Genomic DNA, 16,466 nt, shown 5'->3' with positions numbered 1-16,466 from the left:
AAAATGGGCCAAAGAACTAGATAGACATTTCTCCAAAGAAGACATACAGATGGCTAACAAACACATGAAAAGATGCTCAACATCACTCATTATCAGAGAAATGCAAATCAAAACCACTATGAGGTACCATTTCACGCCAGTCAGAATGGCTGCGATCCAAAAGTCTACAAGCAATAAATGCTGGAGAGGGTGTGGAGAAAAGGGAACCCTCTTACACTGTTGGTAGGAATGCAAACTAGTACAGCCACTATGGAGAACAGTGTGGAGATTCCTTAAAAAACTAGAAATAGAACTGCCTTATGATCCAGCAATCCCACTGCTGGGCATACACACTGAGGAAACCAGAAGGGAAAGAGACATGTGTACCCCAATGTTCATCGCAGCACTGTTTATAATAGCCAGGACATGGAAGCAACCTAGATGTCCATCAGCAGATGAATGGATAAGAAAGCAGTGGTACATATACACAATGGAGTATTAGTCAGCCACTAAAAAGACTACATTTGAATCGGTTCTAATGAGGTGGATGAAACTGGAGCCTATTATACAGAGTGAAGTAAGCCAGAAAGAAAAACACCAATACAGTATACTAACGCATATATATGGAATTTAGAAAGATGGTAACAATAACCCTGTGTACGAGACAGCAAAAGAGACACTGATGTATAGAACAGTCTTATGGACTCTGTGGGAGAGGGAGAGGGTGGGAAGATTTGGGAGAATGGCATTGAAACATGTATAATATCATGTATGAAACGAGTCGCCAGTCCAGGTTCGATGCATGATACTGGATGCTTGGGGCTGGTGCACTGGGACAACCCAGAGGGATGGTATGGGGAGGGAGGAGGGAGGAGGGTTCGGGATGGGGAACACATGTATACCTGTGGCGGATCCATTTCGATATTTGGCAAAACCAATACAATATTGTAAAGTTTAAAAATAAAAAAAAATAAAAAACAAACAAACATGTCAATAACTTGCCTATGTTGCTACAGTGGCTCCTGAAGCCGTACTTTTACTTCCATTTCTTATAAAGCAAATACAAGGACTTCTCCAAATGAACATGGAATTGAAGATTAATGAGGTATTTCTTCATGTGAAAAATCATTCTACAGCTTCCTTCAGTGACATGAAGCATTCCCAGCCAAGTGCTCCTGCAGCATCCTGTGCCCACGCTGTCATAGCCTAAAGCATAATGGTTCCTTTTGGCTCTTTGCTTCTGTCTGTGCTCAGGCACCCAGCAATGACATCATAGTATGCTATGCTAAGTCGCTTCAGTCATGTCTGACTCTGTGCAACCCCACAGGCGGCAGCCCACCAGGCTCCGCCATCTCTGGGATCCTCCAGGCAAGAATACTGGAGTGGGTTGCCATCATAGTAGCCAACTATAAATGAACATTGGCACCAGGCCTATTCATTCTCCCAGAGACCTTCCGTCTTTGGACGTCAGTATTTTAAAGGAATGTTTCTTTTTCCTTTGGCCATACTAGCATTATAAGAAACTAGCTCTGTATGGAAAAGCTCAGATTCATTCATAAAACTTAATGGAATGAAACCTCCCATGTTCATCACACTTGAAAGAGCACTGGTTATAAAAGTGAATCTTAATAATTAATTTGGCGTTTCTTATAACCTGTAATGACCTTCATGTTTCATTATATTTAATTGCTGGGACTGCTTCTTTCTCTTGGAGTTAGAAACTCTTAAAAATTTGTTCTGCCTTTTCAAATAATTAGGCCATATTTTTAAAGTAATGTAAGTATATGTAATTCATCTTTACATCTTGTTAAATAATATATTTTGTTAATTTAAACACAATGAAGAAAACTGTTGGAAGTGGCTATCTGACAGAATTATTGATCTTAGAGCTTTGAAATACCAGAACTGTGAAAATGGAAAAGGGGCCAAAAGAAAATGAGACTTGCTCATGCAATCTGAGGGGACCAAGTTTTTTGTGTAAAGAGTTATTTCACAGCTCCATTGAAATGAAGCACCTCCAGCCAAGTGCTCCTATAGCACCCTGTGCCCACTACTATCTTAGCAGCTTAGTAATTCCATCTGATTCCTTTCTTCTCTCTCTACTTGAGCACCTAGCTTGAGTATTTAATCCATCACCCTTTCACGTGTCCTAAAATAGGAAAGGAAGAATAAGGAGCAACAAATGTAGACTTTTAAAGTTTCATTAATAGTAATAAAATTTTTGTAGGGCAGCATGGAGTTTCCTAGTAATATAGTGGTGGTGGTGGTGGTGGTGGTTCAGTCACTAAGTCATGTTCAACGCTTTGTGACTCCATGGACTATATAGTCCATCAGGCTCTGTCCATGGGATTCCCCAGGCAAGAATACTGGAGTGGGTATCCTTTCCCTTCTTCAGGGATTCTTCCTGGACCAGGGATTGAACCTGTGTCTTCTTCGTTGGCAGGTGGATTCTTTAGCACTGAGCCACTAGGGAAGTCCCAGTAATGTAGTACTGGTGGCCTTATCTATTCCAAGATTTCTTCTTAGCATCTTAGGGACTATGCTTCTACTATCTGCCTATAACCTTAGAAACTTCGAATGAAGCAAATGAGACTGTGTAAACTAGTGAAGGAAAATAATAGAATCTCCAAGTGATTATTACCATACTTTTTTTTTTTTTTTACTAGTATGTTTTTATTGTTTTACCTTTGTGGTTTTAAGCATTTTTTCAAGATATTCTGAAAATTAAGTCTCATTTTCTCCTTTTTTGTATTCCAATAGATGCAAAAGTTGATTGTTTTTTCATAAATTGAAAATCAGTATATTTAAGTGTTTGATATTAAGATCTTGTAGGAATTTGTACAAGTGTCCTATGTTTGGAAGAAAACTACCTGACGGAATTTGAAACTTAAGGAATCAGTAATCAAATCACAAATTCATCATATGGAACATCCAGCCCAAAGGTGACCTTCATTTGCACACATTACTACGACTGTTAGTTGAAATGTCTGTTGTGTCCTTTTGTTTAGCTCTTTCAACCAGATAATCCTTGATTCGGATTAGCATGTGACCAGGCTCTCTCATGGAGGCTTTTGACATCTTCTAACATTTTCTCCAGGACCTGTATTTTTTACTCCTATAAATTTCTTTACTAAATAATTCCTGAGGTATTCTTCTAAGGTGTTCAACAGCAATGAACATGAAATAGGATGGACCTTGTCATCATAGTCTCATAGGTAAGACATAAAATAAGACACACATACACACCTAACTCACTCAGGGCAAAAGCAGTCACGTGAAAAAGAAACAGATAATGGTTGACATTTATTGCAGATTTATGTAAGCAGATACTCTGCTAAGAGTCGTGGCCTATTCTTTGATTGTCTGCACAACATCCATTCCCTCTTTCTTCTTTATATAAAATTCCAATTTAATTTGGGACAGTAGTGCATCTAGCTATAAAAACTCACTTTCCCAGGTTCTTTTACAGTTTTGAGTAGCTACCGGAACTAGACTTGGCAGATGAAATGTAAATGGAAGTCTGTGTGGTAGTATTTTTAGGAAATCTGTTATTTCATAGTAAATAATATCAGCTGGCATACTATTTCTATTCCTTTTCCTCTCATTTCTTTCTGCTTTGAGTTCAAATGCAATGCCTGGAGGTGTGGCAGCCTTTTTGTGACCATGAAACCACAGGCTAAAATTGGAGAAGTAAGAAATTGTAAGGAACCTGGTTTGTTGACACTCCAAGCTGCCTAATTTGCCTAAGTCCCAAATTGTTTAAGCCATTTAGCTAATACAGCCATATACAGTTTTAATGATGTATATGCATTTTCTCAGTCTTTAAAACAATTTTTTGAGATAGGTATTATAATTTCATTGTATAAATGAGGAAACAGAGGCAGAATTGAGTAATTATCTCAATCTCATTCTGCCAGCTGGGATTTGAAGTCAGGTGGTATGACCTGGGGCTCATAGTTTTAGTTCATTAGACATCTGTGGTAATTCAGAGTCCCAGGAGATTAATCCCAGTTTCAGATTAGGGTGAAGGGAAATCTTGCAAAGCTTTATATAGGAAGTGGACTTCACTGAATCTTGACAAATGGGTAGGATTTTGATATAGAGATTAAATAAGTTAAGAGGGTGGTCAAGGTGGAGAAAAAGGTACTGCCTGTATGTGGAAGACAATGGGCTATTGGCTTTAGCAAAGCAACCATAGGGTTGCAGAGTTGGAAGTTTTATAAATTAGGTTGGGGCCACATCATAAGAATTTCTGAATACAAAGACAAAAAGTTTGAACTTCTTATATTCATAAACTGGGACCTGATTTATGAAGAACTACTGAATTTTGATTGGTGTCACTCATATTAAGTGTTTCAACAGAAATGTTTATGAACATTTCCCCAAATTATAGATACATCTAGAAAGTAGAATTCATACTTTATTATCCTTATTTATTATTTTTCTTTCTTAGAAATAAAGTGGCTGTCCTAAAGATACGCTTCCTAATTTGGAAAATCCTTTTACTTTAATCTAAGGCGCCACCTTGTGGTTTAAAAAAATCCTTAGTGTAATGGTTTTGAAAGAACTAAATTGATGGCAGTTTCCCACAGCTAGATCTTATGGTTCAAATTCTGTCTATAGGAAGTCTGTTGAAGGACTTTATACAAAGCATTTTATGTATCCTTAATATCTGATAACTTAAAAGTTATTTACACTGTTTTATTCAATTTACTTGTTTTTATTTATAAATTCAAATTGTGATAATTTGCCATTTTTGCTATATTATACAGAAAAATGTCCCAAAGAAACAAGTATAAAGAATAATAAATGTGCTCATTTATTCTTATAAATAGTCTTAAGCCGCATCTGATTCTCACTTACATGAGAGCTTTCAAAAATGCTTGTGTTCCTGTGTGCACAGCTGTTTGTTTGGTAAAGACCTTCATTGTTTGACTTCAACATGTTCAGTTCTTTCAGACTACTCTATCCACAAACCCAGAAGTAAGTAATTTAAACAGCTCCTGAAGCAAAAAATGAGGAAGATAGCTTTAAAGAACTGAGATACAACCTTTTTTTGAAGATGCTAACTCACCTATTCATAAAGCAGGATAAAAGATCACACCAAGACTTGCCATGGCTATTAAAGACAGTCCCTACCAGTAGCAACTCCAAGAAGCAAGGTAAAGTGAGAGAAAAAAAGAAAAAGAAAAACAATAAGAAGGCAAAATTAAAAGGATGAAGAGACACTTGGTGATTTGGGAGAAGGAGCTGCAGAAGGAAAGGCAGGAACGCCTTGCGGTCTGTGTGCTCCATTAGTCCGAGCCCTGTCTTCCCAGAGCCCTGCCAAGTGAGGACATGGCTCATCTTGTAGCCTCTGCAGCCTCTCACCTCTCCCTCATATTCTTCTTTCTTAAGTTTCTGGCCTTGTGTCCTGCCCAAGGATATTGCTGGGACCCGGAGCCCCAGTCTCATTCCAATTTGGAAGCCCTTTGTTAGAGATTGTGCAGCTTCCCAGGTGGCGCTAGTAGCTAAGAACCCGCCTGCCACTGCAAGAGACTAAGAGACAGGGGTTCGATCCCTGGGTTGTGAATATCCTCTGGAGGAGGGCATGGCAGCCCACTCCAGTATTCTTGCCTGGAGAATCCCATGGACAGAGGAGGCTGACAGACTACAGTCCATGGGGTCATGAAGAGTCAGACAGAACTGAGGGAATTAGCAGACACAAAGATTGTGCAGATCCACTGTTGCTTAGATCAGTGGCCAGACGACACCTTTGGTCTCAGTATTCAGGAGTGCCTCCTTCTGGCAGGGCAGTTGGACCCTTCATGCCTGAATTCTGATGTGGTAACTCTCACTGGTATCTTTAGAGACCACGTCTTCAACTGTAGTTGTGGCTTTTACCTCTGTTGCTTTGTCACACTACCCAGTGTCACCTTGACTACAGCCACTGACCGCTTCTTATCCTCAGCTGGTCACAGTGAAGGCGGAGTCTCAGCTTTTGGGGCAGGGGTCAACAGTGGATCTTTCCTCAGCTGACACGGACTAACTTGCCACCAGCTGCAGGACAGCTTTTGAAATGAGATTGTCACCTCCCCAGCTAGGACTGTCCAGCTCCCCTCTTTCAAGTTCAGCCCTCTGTATTCTGTTACCTGGAGGTCAAGTGTGAGTGGGTGGCAGGGAAAGCATGTTCCATACGATGGCCTGTGAACGGGCAGCTCGTGCCCACCTGAAATTGCATCAGAACCGCTTTGAACAGTCTGAAGACACCCCACTTCTGCCTCCACCCGGGCAGGGGACATCACTGAGGGAAGAGGCAATGCCAGCCCAGTTGGGTGGCGTTAGTGTTTTCCTGGACTACTTGGTTTTATGCATCCTGCATTTCTTAATCTTTTTTGTTATTCAGACATTGGTTTTGTCCTCTATCTCATCTGAGCTAAGCTCCTCCAATTTGATGATTGACTAGATGTGTCAAGCTCCCACTCTACTACTCCAGTGTTCTGAACTGTCAGGGAACACCCTTCCCTCCTGTGGGTGGTCCTGGAGTGATCCTTCTTCCCATCTGACCTGCTTTGAGTGCCAGACTAGATGTGGGTGGGTATGCATTCCTGAAAGGCCTAAGTGTAACCAGCATGTGCTCTGCAACACTTAGGGATCTCCATGTTCATCTATCAACTGACGTGTGGGGGAGCCCTTCCTTCTACAGAAGGCCATTTTCACCCAGTTCTAGACAACTGATAGATTGGCCATACTGTACACCGTGATGAGATCCAACCTTTGTTTTTCTGCCCAAACACAAATTCTCTGGAAAAATATATGAGGACAACCAGTCACCAATAAGCTACAGAACTGAATTGAAAAGACTTTAAGGGCTTCCCTGGTGACTCAGATGGTAAAGAATTTGCCTGCAATGCGGGAGACCTGGGTTTGATCCATAGGTTGGGAAGATACCCTAGAGAAGGAAATAGCAACCCACTCCAGTATCCTTGCCTGGGATATCCCATGGACAGAGAAGCCTGGCAGGCTACAGTCCATGGGGTTGCAAAGAGTTGGACATGACTGAGCGACTAATGTAAATAAATGTAAATGGAGCTTGGAATGCTGGTTTTGTTTCTGTAAGTGAGACCCAGCTTTTCTGATAGGTTTTTTTTTTTTTTTAAACCACTCCCTTTAAAATCACTTAGGGATTTTCTGTGCTAAAGAATTTTTTTTAGAGAAACTTATGTTGTAATGAGAGAAGAAAAAAAAAAAACTACAGAACAGAAATCAAGAAACAAAGACGAAAAAACAATCCCAGGATGGGTTTCTCTTCTGAGGTTTCTCCAGGTGGCCCGCTGGACGTGTTACACGTGCTGTGGAATATTCATCTTGTCTCTCTGTGATATCTGTCTTTGTGTTTGGCATTACCGAGCCTTAGAGGTTATCGTGAATGCCAGTTGTGTGAAATAAGCGCAACTGACAGGATTTAAAGGCTAAGACTAACCTTTCTAATCCATCTATTCCCCATTCTGCGCCTTAGGCCATGCCTCTTCTGCAAGAATACACTACATCCTTGCTCCTGTGAACGGAGCTGCAATAATTTCCTGAATGTCAGTCAAAGCCTTCTCCTTGAGGAGTTAGAAAAATTCAGGTTTTTCCCTCTGACTAGACAGGAAAGGAGCTGTAAAGAATTTTCAGAATAAGATGAATGTTGGTATTTTTGCCACACATGCTTAATTTTTTCACTTCTTTGATCATTGAGAAATAAAATGTATAGTCCTTTTCGCTCTTTCCTCTAGTTAGGCTTATTATAATTTAAAAACATATCTAGAGGACTTCCCTGACAGTCCAGTGGTTGGGACTCCACGCTTCCACTGCACAGGGAGGGTGCAGGTTTTATCCCTGGTTGGAGAACTAAGATCCTGCATGCTGCCTGGTGCGGCCAATAGTAAATAATAAATAAATAATTTTTAAAAATTAAAAAAAGCATATCTAAAGATAAATTCTTCCCTGATAGCTCAATTGGTAAAGAATCTGCCTGCAATGCAGGAGACCCCAATTCAATTCCTGGGTTGGGAAGATCCCCTGGAGAAGGGACAGTCTACCCACTCCAATATTCTGGCCTGGAAAATTCCATGGACTGTATTTATAGTCCATGGGGTAACAAAGAGTTGGACACAATTGAGCAACTTTCACTTTTCACTTTCAGAGATAAATTAATTCAGTAAATTAAGGTTAATTCATCAATGTTAAGTGAAAGCTTTTTGTTTGTTATTGTTCTGAGTGCTAGGGATACGAAATGGCTCAAGTTCTTACTCTCCTGGATCATGTATCCTAGTCAGTGGAGGAACAGAAAATCATCAATGAGACAAATATGTAGTATGTTGAGAGATGTTAAGTGCTATGAAGAAGAATAAAGCAAAGAGATTGGAAATAGGGGTGATGGGGAGTGGGGTACTGTTTTACATAGGATGGTCAGAGAAGGCCTCTTAGGTAAGATGCTGTCTGGGCAGAGGTTTGAAGAGCACGAGGAGTGAGCCTCTCTGATGTCTTGAGGAAGAGCAGTCCAGGCAAGGAAAGCAGCTAGATGTAAACGCTAAGGTGCTCTGTGTATTCAAAAGGAACTTACATGATATAGTGAACACTTTGGTCTTTTTCCGATGAGATAAAAAGTTGTTGGACAGTTCTGAATGAAAGAGTGACATGATTTCATTTCTGTTTTTAAAGAACCATTTGACTGATATTAAAAGCAGTGCGAGGAGGCAAAGGAGAGAGCAGTTCAACTAGTTAGGAGGCTATTATATAGGAGACAGTAGGTTGGACTAGAGTGATAATGATGAAAGAGGCACTGAGTATGTTTGATTCTGGAACTATTTTGAAGTAGAGCTAACAGGAGTGGCTGATGGATCAGATGTGAGGTATGAAAAAAATAAGAAGAGTAAGGAATGACTCTGGGGTTTTAGTGTAAATAACCAAGTTGCTTTTTGCTGAAATGGCTGGATTGGGATAGGAGCAGGTTTGGTGGTTGGTGGAGAGGATGAAGAGTTCAGTGTGGGGCACTTTCAGGTTGAGCTGCCCATTAGATACCCAAGTGGTGACACAGAATGGGTGGTTGAATGTCAGTCTGAAGTTCAAGGGTGAGGTTGGGGCTGGAGAAACAAATTTGAATGTAATCAGTGTGTGGATAGTTTTAAAGCCATGGGATTATGTGAGGTCATCCACGGAGTTAGTAGAGAGAGGAAAGAAGAGATGGGGGACTGAGCTCTGAGCATTCCCAACGCTTACAGTTTGGGAAGGTGATGGAAAGGCTCTGGTTATTGAAGTAGAAGAAACCGAGAGAGAGTGTGTTGTCCTAGGGGCAAAGGAAGAAATTGTTCAAGAAGAGGAGCAATCAGCTTTGCTAACTGCTGCTGGTTTGAGTAAGATTAAATATTGAGAAGTGGCTCTTGGATGTAGAAGTCACTGATGGCCTTGATGAGAGCATTTTTAGAGGAACCATGGGAACAAAACTCAACAGGTATAGATTTGAAAGAGAGCTGAGTAAAGCAAGCAATGGGGTTTTATATATACAACATCCCCTGAGGAGTTTTGTTATGATGGGAAGCGTGAGGGGTCTTTGGGGTCAAGGGATGGGATTTTTATTTATTAAGAGCTTGAATGGCATATTTGTATGCTGATGAGAGTTATCATCCAGTGGAAGAGAACAGCTGATGATATAGCAACAAGAGGGGAAGTATCAGGCAGAGAGAGATGGGATCTAGTGCCCAATTGAAGTGTAGGGGAGAATAAAATGTGCTGGAACAGATATGAGTAGGTGAGTTGGTAGACTTGGTGGTGGGAACCTTTGGAAGATCATGAGGTTAGCATAAGAAGAGAGACAAGGAGTTGCAGGCTTGAGGAGAGAGAAGCATGCGAGAAGAAATAGAGGGAGAGAGCAAGCTGACTCCACCAGTGTTTTTCTGGCTTCACTGGGCACTAGAAGCCCCAGTGGGGTTTGTCGAAACACCAGTTACTGGGCTTTACTTGAAAGTTTCTGATTCAGTTAGATCTGGGGAGGTGCCTAAGAATTGTCATTTTCAGGATTTCCCAGGTAACACTGATGCTGCTGGTTCAGAGACTAGACTTTAGGAACCACTGTGCTTGGGAAATGGGTGAGGAAGACTGGAGCAGCATTGCAGTCTTCCTGTGCCTGGCAGTCTTGGATGTAAAGTTAATTTAGTCAACTTAGTTGTGTGTTTTTCTCCAGTCCTGTTTACCAGCTCAAGCGCTGGCAGCTGTAGGCCCAAAGTTGGACCTAACCAGAAAAGAATGAAGACTGCTCTTGCCAGTATATCTGGGGCATTTTGCTTTCTCTCTGATGCCTTTTTATTCTAAATATACTATTTCTACATCTTTTATTTGAAACAGAAAGGATTAGAGAATCATAGATTGAGAAGGAAAAAAAATGAAAGCTTGTGGTTGAAGTTATTATAGGATTTAGAAGTAAAACGGAGCAATATCTACCTCTGGTCTCATATTTCAAGGAGAAATGTAAGCCCTTTTCCCTAAAATACCTGTTAACTGTACTGTTTCTGCAATTTACTGAAGAAAAACCTTCTGAAGTATACGTTGAAAAACTAAAATTCAATTCTTTTGTATTTACAAGATGACATTCATCACACACTGAATTTTAAGACTATTATATTGGTCTTTGCAAATGTTCATATCCTCCTGCAAAAATAAGTGGTTAAGTGTGGAGCTTTGTGCACAAGAAATGAATATTGGAAATGAGAACTCAGCTGTTAGAATGAGGGCCACAGCTCATTAATCAGAACAGAAAAAGGACTGACTTCCATAATAAGAAACAGTATTAATTCAGATATAGTATGTTAAGGAGCAATTTAAATACAGTATATTTGCAGATTAAGCAAGTTGTAAGTAACTGATTATTTTCTTTTATTTAAAAAAACAACAGATTTTGTTGGAGCCAGGCGTGATCCAGGATGTGTTAGCAGCTGGCAGTCACCTACAGTTACTGGAGCTTCTCAATTTGTGTTCTCACTATCTCATCCAGGTATGTAAGCTTGCATCCTGCTAGTATGCCCTGCACATTCCTCCCCCTGCGGTAACCCACCAGCTGGACTCCAGTGACAGATAAAGTACAAGAGGGGTGGGTGGGAGATGTGGCCTGTGGTGGTAGAATTTCTCCAGGACATGGACTGAGGCTTCTAGGAGGGCAGCTGCAGCTCTCAGCGCCCTACCTCGTGTCCCCAGCCCTCCCCGCCTACCCTAGGCCTCCACTCCCCTTGGGCAGCAGAACAACTCAACAGCCACAGACAGGGTTCACTGCTGGGGCCCTGGGAGATGACACTAGGAAGGGCCTTGACTTGAACCAGTGCTGTCTGATTGTGGAAATGCATGAAAAGTTGGATTGTCATTTCAGATTCGGTAACAATAGCTAACATATCATGACGTCATATATAATTAATTGCTGCATGAACTTCTCAGGCAGTAAATTCCGGAGAAGTGATGAGTGATCTGTGCATTTTTTGCTCTGATTTGCTAGGGTTGCAGGAAAGGCTTTGCGAAGGGGAGGGGGAGAATGGCCCATCTACTGAGCACCTGCTGCTTGCTCACTGATGCTTCACGTTTGGCCCTCACAACAGGGTACACATTTTGATAGGTAAACAATCAAAGATTTGAAATAATCCCAGTTTGCTCATAGCTGGTGAGTGATAGGCCTTTCTGATTCCAAAGACTTTTTTTTTTTTCTTCTTGGATGAAAACCTTTTGTTTCAATAGGAAGACACAGGACATCTTAGGCAGGTAGTATGTCTATGAGTCTCTTATTTTGCAGAGTTAAGTACCAACCTCCTATCTTGAGATCCTCCAATTTATTCTACTAGTATGACTGTTAACTTGCATTTATTACAGGATTATAACAACAGTGAAAGTAAATTTGAAAAATAATAAATCTACATAATTTAATTCTACTATCCTTGTGCATATGACATATTATTAGTAAGTAGAAAAATACTATTTTTTCTGCCTAATTATTTCCTTCCTAATAATTTCTCTAATTTTAAATATAGCCATTCTGTTACTGATTAGGTCATTTCCAAAGCCCTTTCTCGTATATCATATTATTTCATCCCCCCAGCAACCTCAGGAAATAGGAACCAGTGCTCCCTAGGGAGACAGTGTAAGGAATGTCAGCCATGTTCAACTAAGGGGCAGTTCCAATACAGCGGATAGAAGTTTTATCATTATCTCAGCATATTTAATCTAATAGTAAATGTTTAAATGTTTTATCTTCTTTTCCTTCTGATTCCCCTCAGTATCATTGGGTGATATGGGATAGCTATTTTAATCCCTTTCTGCAAGTACCAAATGAGAAAAACATTGGCTATAAGACTTCAAATCTGTGTGTTCAGTTTGTGAAATTGAAATTACTTTTATTTGACATTTTTACAACAAATATTACAACTTGTGCTTTCAGCATCATCACCTGATTCACTTTTTCCCTGGTAGATAATAATTAATGATGTGTGTTGACAAAAGTTTGCTTATGGTGCTAGCTATCATGATGCATATTAAAATCGTGTGTATATACAGGTGTGTGTGTGTGTGTATGTGTGTGTGTAAACTATAATTCTCTCTAAATAAGGATTCTGGATGAACATGGGACATTCATGAGTATTTTTCCCTACCCATCAGATGAACCTGTCGAAATATTGGCTAACTTGTGTCACTTTGGAATTTTTAATTCTTGCAGTTCATTGTTTGCTCTGGAAAAAAAATGTAACTTGCATACAGATGTGTTTTCTGGATAGGTCATTTATTATTAGCCTGCTTGAGCAGGGATTAAAAATTTCACTTTCTTTTCACCAATGTTTTCATTTCATTCTCTTATGTAACTTTCCTTTTCCTTTTTATTTCTGATGTTACAAGATGTTCAACTTTTGGAAGGAAATTTGACTATAAGTGGATTAAAACCATTTGTGTGCAGAAGCCTTCATTATGTCAGTCTTTTACAAATATATCCCCTGCCTATCTTTTAGGATTATCAAATTACCAGAATGGGTCAGTCTGCTTTCGTTTTGACAGAGTCAAATAACTATACCTATTTATGATTTTTTTGGTATTATTGCTTAACTAGTTTTTAATTTCCTGTGGAATAATTTTATTGGGTATATAAAACGTTTTCTGTTAAAATGAAAAATCTTTAGTGCTTTAACTGTAGTTAGAAATTAAGACCCAACACCAAAGCTAGTATATTCTCTGTCCTTGTTTGGTGCTTGCCAAGTCGCTTCAGTCATGTCCAACTCTTTGCAACCCTGTGGACTGTAACCCACCAGGGTCCTCTGTCCATGGGATTCTCCAGGCAAGAATACTAGAGTAGTCCTTGTTCGGTACAACAAGGAGTTTGTGAAGCCATTTTCCTAAGATGCCTGGTATTATTTTGTTGTTCTCAGATTACCATTATTTCAGAGATGTGAAGGGTAGACTTTGGCTTTGGTGCCTCCTCCTGTCCTCTAGGGCTCATTAGAAAGCATATGCTAGGAGAAGTACAAGGTGGACACTTCCCAGAAACTCACTGCCCTACCCAAGCCACCCTGAGCCTCCCCAGCCATCAGCTGTTGTATTGACCTGAAGCTTCTTCGGCACATGCCTAGATGCGGCTGCTGCCCCTGAGCCAAGGAAAGGGACACTTTGAGGTCACTGTGTCCTTTCTCTTGTTTTTTCTCTGGCAGGCTGTTGAGGGCCAGGAGCCCACATCACAAGAGCAGTATCCCTCTGTATTAGGGAGGATAACCATGAATTAGCCTCTCAGGCTGTGAGGTCTTCCTTATCCTGTGGTCTTTGCTTATTCATTTTTGGCCCCAGGCCCTCTCATTGGACCCCTCATTGAGAATACATGTGGTCTCAGTGCATGTTGGTGGAATTAACTGGTAGCGTGGCTGTGAAACAGCTAACTCATTGAGGACAAGGTGTTTGCAAGGAGGAGTGGCTACTGTAATAGCCCATCATCCCAAGATGAGGGATTTATAAACAGCTCCTCAAGTGTGCATCCTTTCTTACTGCTTTGCGATGAAATTCTGTAGGATTCCATCCTGTATAGCCTGTCATGTTATATATTATTAATAAGCATGACCTGTCAGACTTACCTGCTATCTGAGATTCAGTCTCAAATGAAATGTGAATGTTGCTTTCCCTGTTCTGCCTTCTGCTCCTCTTTCTTACCCACTGTACTCTTCTTAAAAATTTCATCAGAAAGGTGAACCAGTTCACTAAAGAGCAATATTTGTTTTAAAGTAGGTCCAGTAAAACATGTAAATTTTCTTATTTTTCAGAGTATGCATGTGTACACGCATGTCAATCACTATGTTAAATCTTATAAAGGAATCTCTGCAGACCATCCTCAGGACATGGGCTGTGAATAAAGGGATTCTGATGTGGCTGCTGATTTACTGAGTCCTTCAGATAAACATTACAAAATTTTTGAGTCCAGTTTTCCTAAACTTTGATTTTTCCTTGTCTTTTTAAAGTTAGCTTCTGAACGTCTCTATCTAAGCATCACACAGGCAATTCAGATCCAACATGAGAAAACCTATCCTTCTCTCTCTTGGTGGTACCATTGATCTGTTGTCTAGAAATTTGGACAGAGTCTTAGAACCCCCTTCCTCATCACTGTATCCAATCAGTTATCAAGTTGTGTTGATTCTACCTCCCAAATATCTCTCAGACCAGGTCCGTTTCTCCAGTGCTAATTTTCTTAACTTTCTTTAGACTCTCACCATCACTGGCTATATGTTATGAGCTCATAATTTCCTCCTAGGGGGTCTGCTTGTTTCTCACCTCTGTCTATGCCAAACCATAGTCCCCAGAGCCATCATTATCTTTCACAGGAAAGAGAACCAACATTTATTGAGAGCCTATCTGTATTGAGTCTTTTGCACAGAGATTCCCATTTCTCCTCTGCTGAGCAACCCCTTAAGGCAGGTGAGTGTTCTTTTCTCTTTACAGATGGAGAAACTTAAAGTCAGAGCTAGGATGCTGATCTGGTTTGGAAAACTCTACTAGCTTCCCTAATGACCCTTTGGCCGCATCATTTCACCTACAGAAACCCTTAGCCTGGTCTCCAAGGCCAGGCCTGATCCTCCTGAGCCTCATATCTTGTCCTCACGCCTTTCCTAGTCTGCTCTGTCCTGGACACTAAGGCCTTCCTCTCATGTTGGAACTTGACACTGGGAGGAAGGGCTAGGTGGTGGAGATCGTCAGTGGACAGGCAGCACCTTCAGTCATCACCTTCAGATTGTACCTAGGGTCAAGAGTAGGGAACACACACACACGACCCTCCCCAAAACTCCCCTAGCATAAGATCAGGGGTACTGGCCACTGGATTTTGTGCTGTATCCTCTGAAAGTGATGTATTAGGAGATACACATGCTTTGCTGAAAATGACTTTTTTTGCAGTTAGCTTTGTAGATTTTGTACTCAAAAAAAGGTTTGTAGATTTTGTACTCCCTCCCCTAAATAACACACGGTATATCCTATTATTTGTTTAGTAAGTGATCTTTTGGTTTGCCAAGTATCAGCCCTTGTTATGAAATGCAGTTTAAATATACTGACGAGAAAGAACTCTCACTAGACTTTCTGAATAAGACCACCAAAGTGGTGAATTAACTCCTTTTGATAGGAATATGCTTTTAGTATCTGCTCCTAGGCAGCAGGTGGCAGTGTGAATCCACCAGAATTCAGTAGTTAATTTAAAGCAAAAATCAGAAAAAATGAAAAGAAAAATTATTTATTTTGCTACATATTAGTCTTCTGACCTAATCAGTAAAAAAGTCATTATTCACACCACACTGGGCAATATGCATTGTAATTTTTAACAAATAATAGGAAACTGTTAATGTGTTCACAGGAAATACAGTTTTGTCTTGGGCTGCTGTGGTCATTTATCACCACACTTTGTGAAATCACTCATTTGTTCTAATTTGAATGTAAATGACTCTAAGGTTTTACAAATAAGGTGACAGACTCACATAAATGTAATTGCAGGGTTCATCTCCCTCTTTTTATATATCACTCATTAGGTTATGAATTAAATACATCGTATTAAACCAGGGGCATGTCCAATGATGATATTGTAATGGCAAATTACTCTATGCTATTAGAGGTGTATTTTTTATTCATGGACATTAATTTGTCATTAAGCGGCATTAGTTTAGCACTTTTATGGGGAAGACGTGACCTGAAAGAGGAGACGTGCTGCTGCGATGTGAGAGGCAAAGGGTAGGAGTGCTCTAGGTGGAGTATTTTATCACTATAAGGAAAGCTGGACGGGGGGTGTCTTTTTTTAAAACTTGTTTTGGTTTCTGTTTTTACAAGTATAAAAGAGCATTTCCCCAGATTGAAGGGATTGTTCTGTTTATGGTGTGCATTTTTGGATCACCTTATAAAGCGAAGCCAAAATTCTTACTATATTAATCATTCAGAAGCCAAGAATGTAAAGGGAGCAGGAGGGAGGAAGTGACTTCCTGCCC

General features: G+C 40.3%; 1 protein-coding gene across 3 annotated transcripts in view; it reads left to right on the top strand.

Annotated features, from left to right (window-relative positions):
• The window catches only part of KLHL32 (kelch like family member 32), a 221,428-nt gene that overhangs the window by 115,003 nt on the left and 89,959 nt on the right, over positions 1-16,466 (top strand). For all 3 annotated transcript variants that reach the window (XM_070376574.1, XM_005892257.2, XM_070376576.1), the window contains exon 5: positions 10,892-10,990. In XM_070376574.1, the coding sequence (XP_070232675.1) occupies positions 10,892-10,990 (99 nt within the window). The remainder of the gene's footprint in view (positions 1-10,891; positions 10,991-16,466) is intronic.

This window comes from Bos mutus, chromosome 9, assembly GCF_027580195.1.
Source record: "Bos mutus isolate GX-2022 chromosome 9, NWIPB_WYAK_1.1, whole genome shotgun sequence".
NCBI classification, from domain to species: domain Eukaryota; kingdom Metazoa; phylum Chordata; class Mammalia; order Artiodactyla; family Bovidae; genus Bos; species Bos mutus.
The sequence above is the reverse complement of the archived record's forward strand: the minus strand, read 5'-3'. Positions and strand labels throughout refer to the sequence as shown.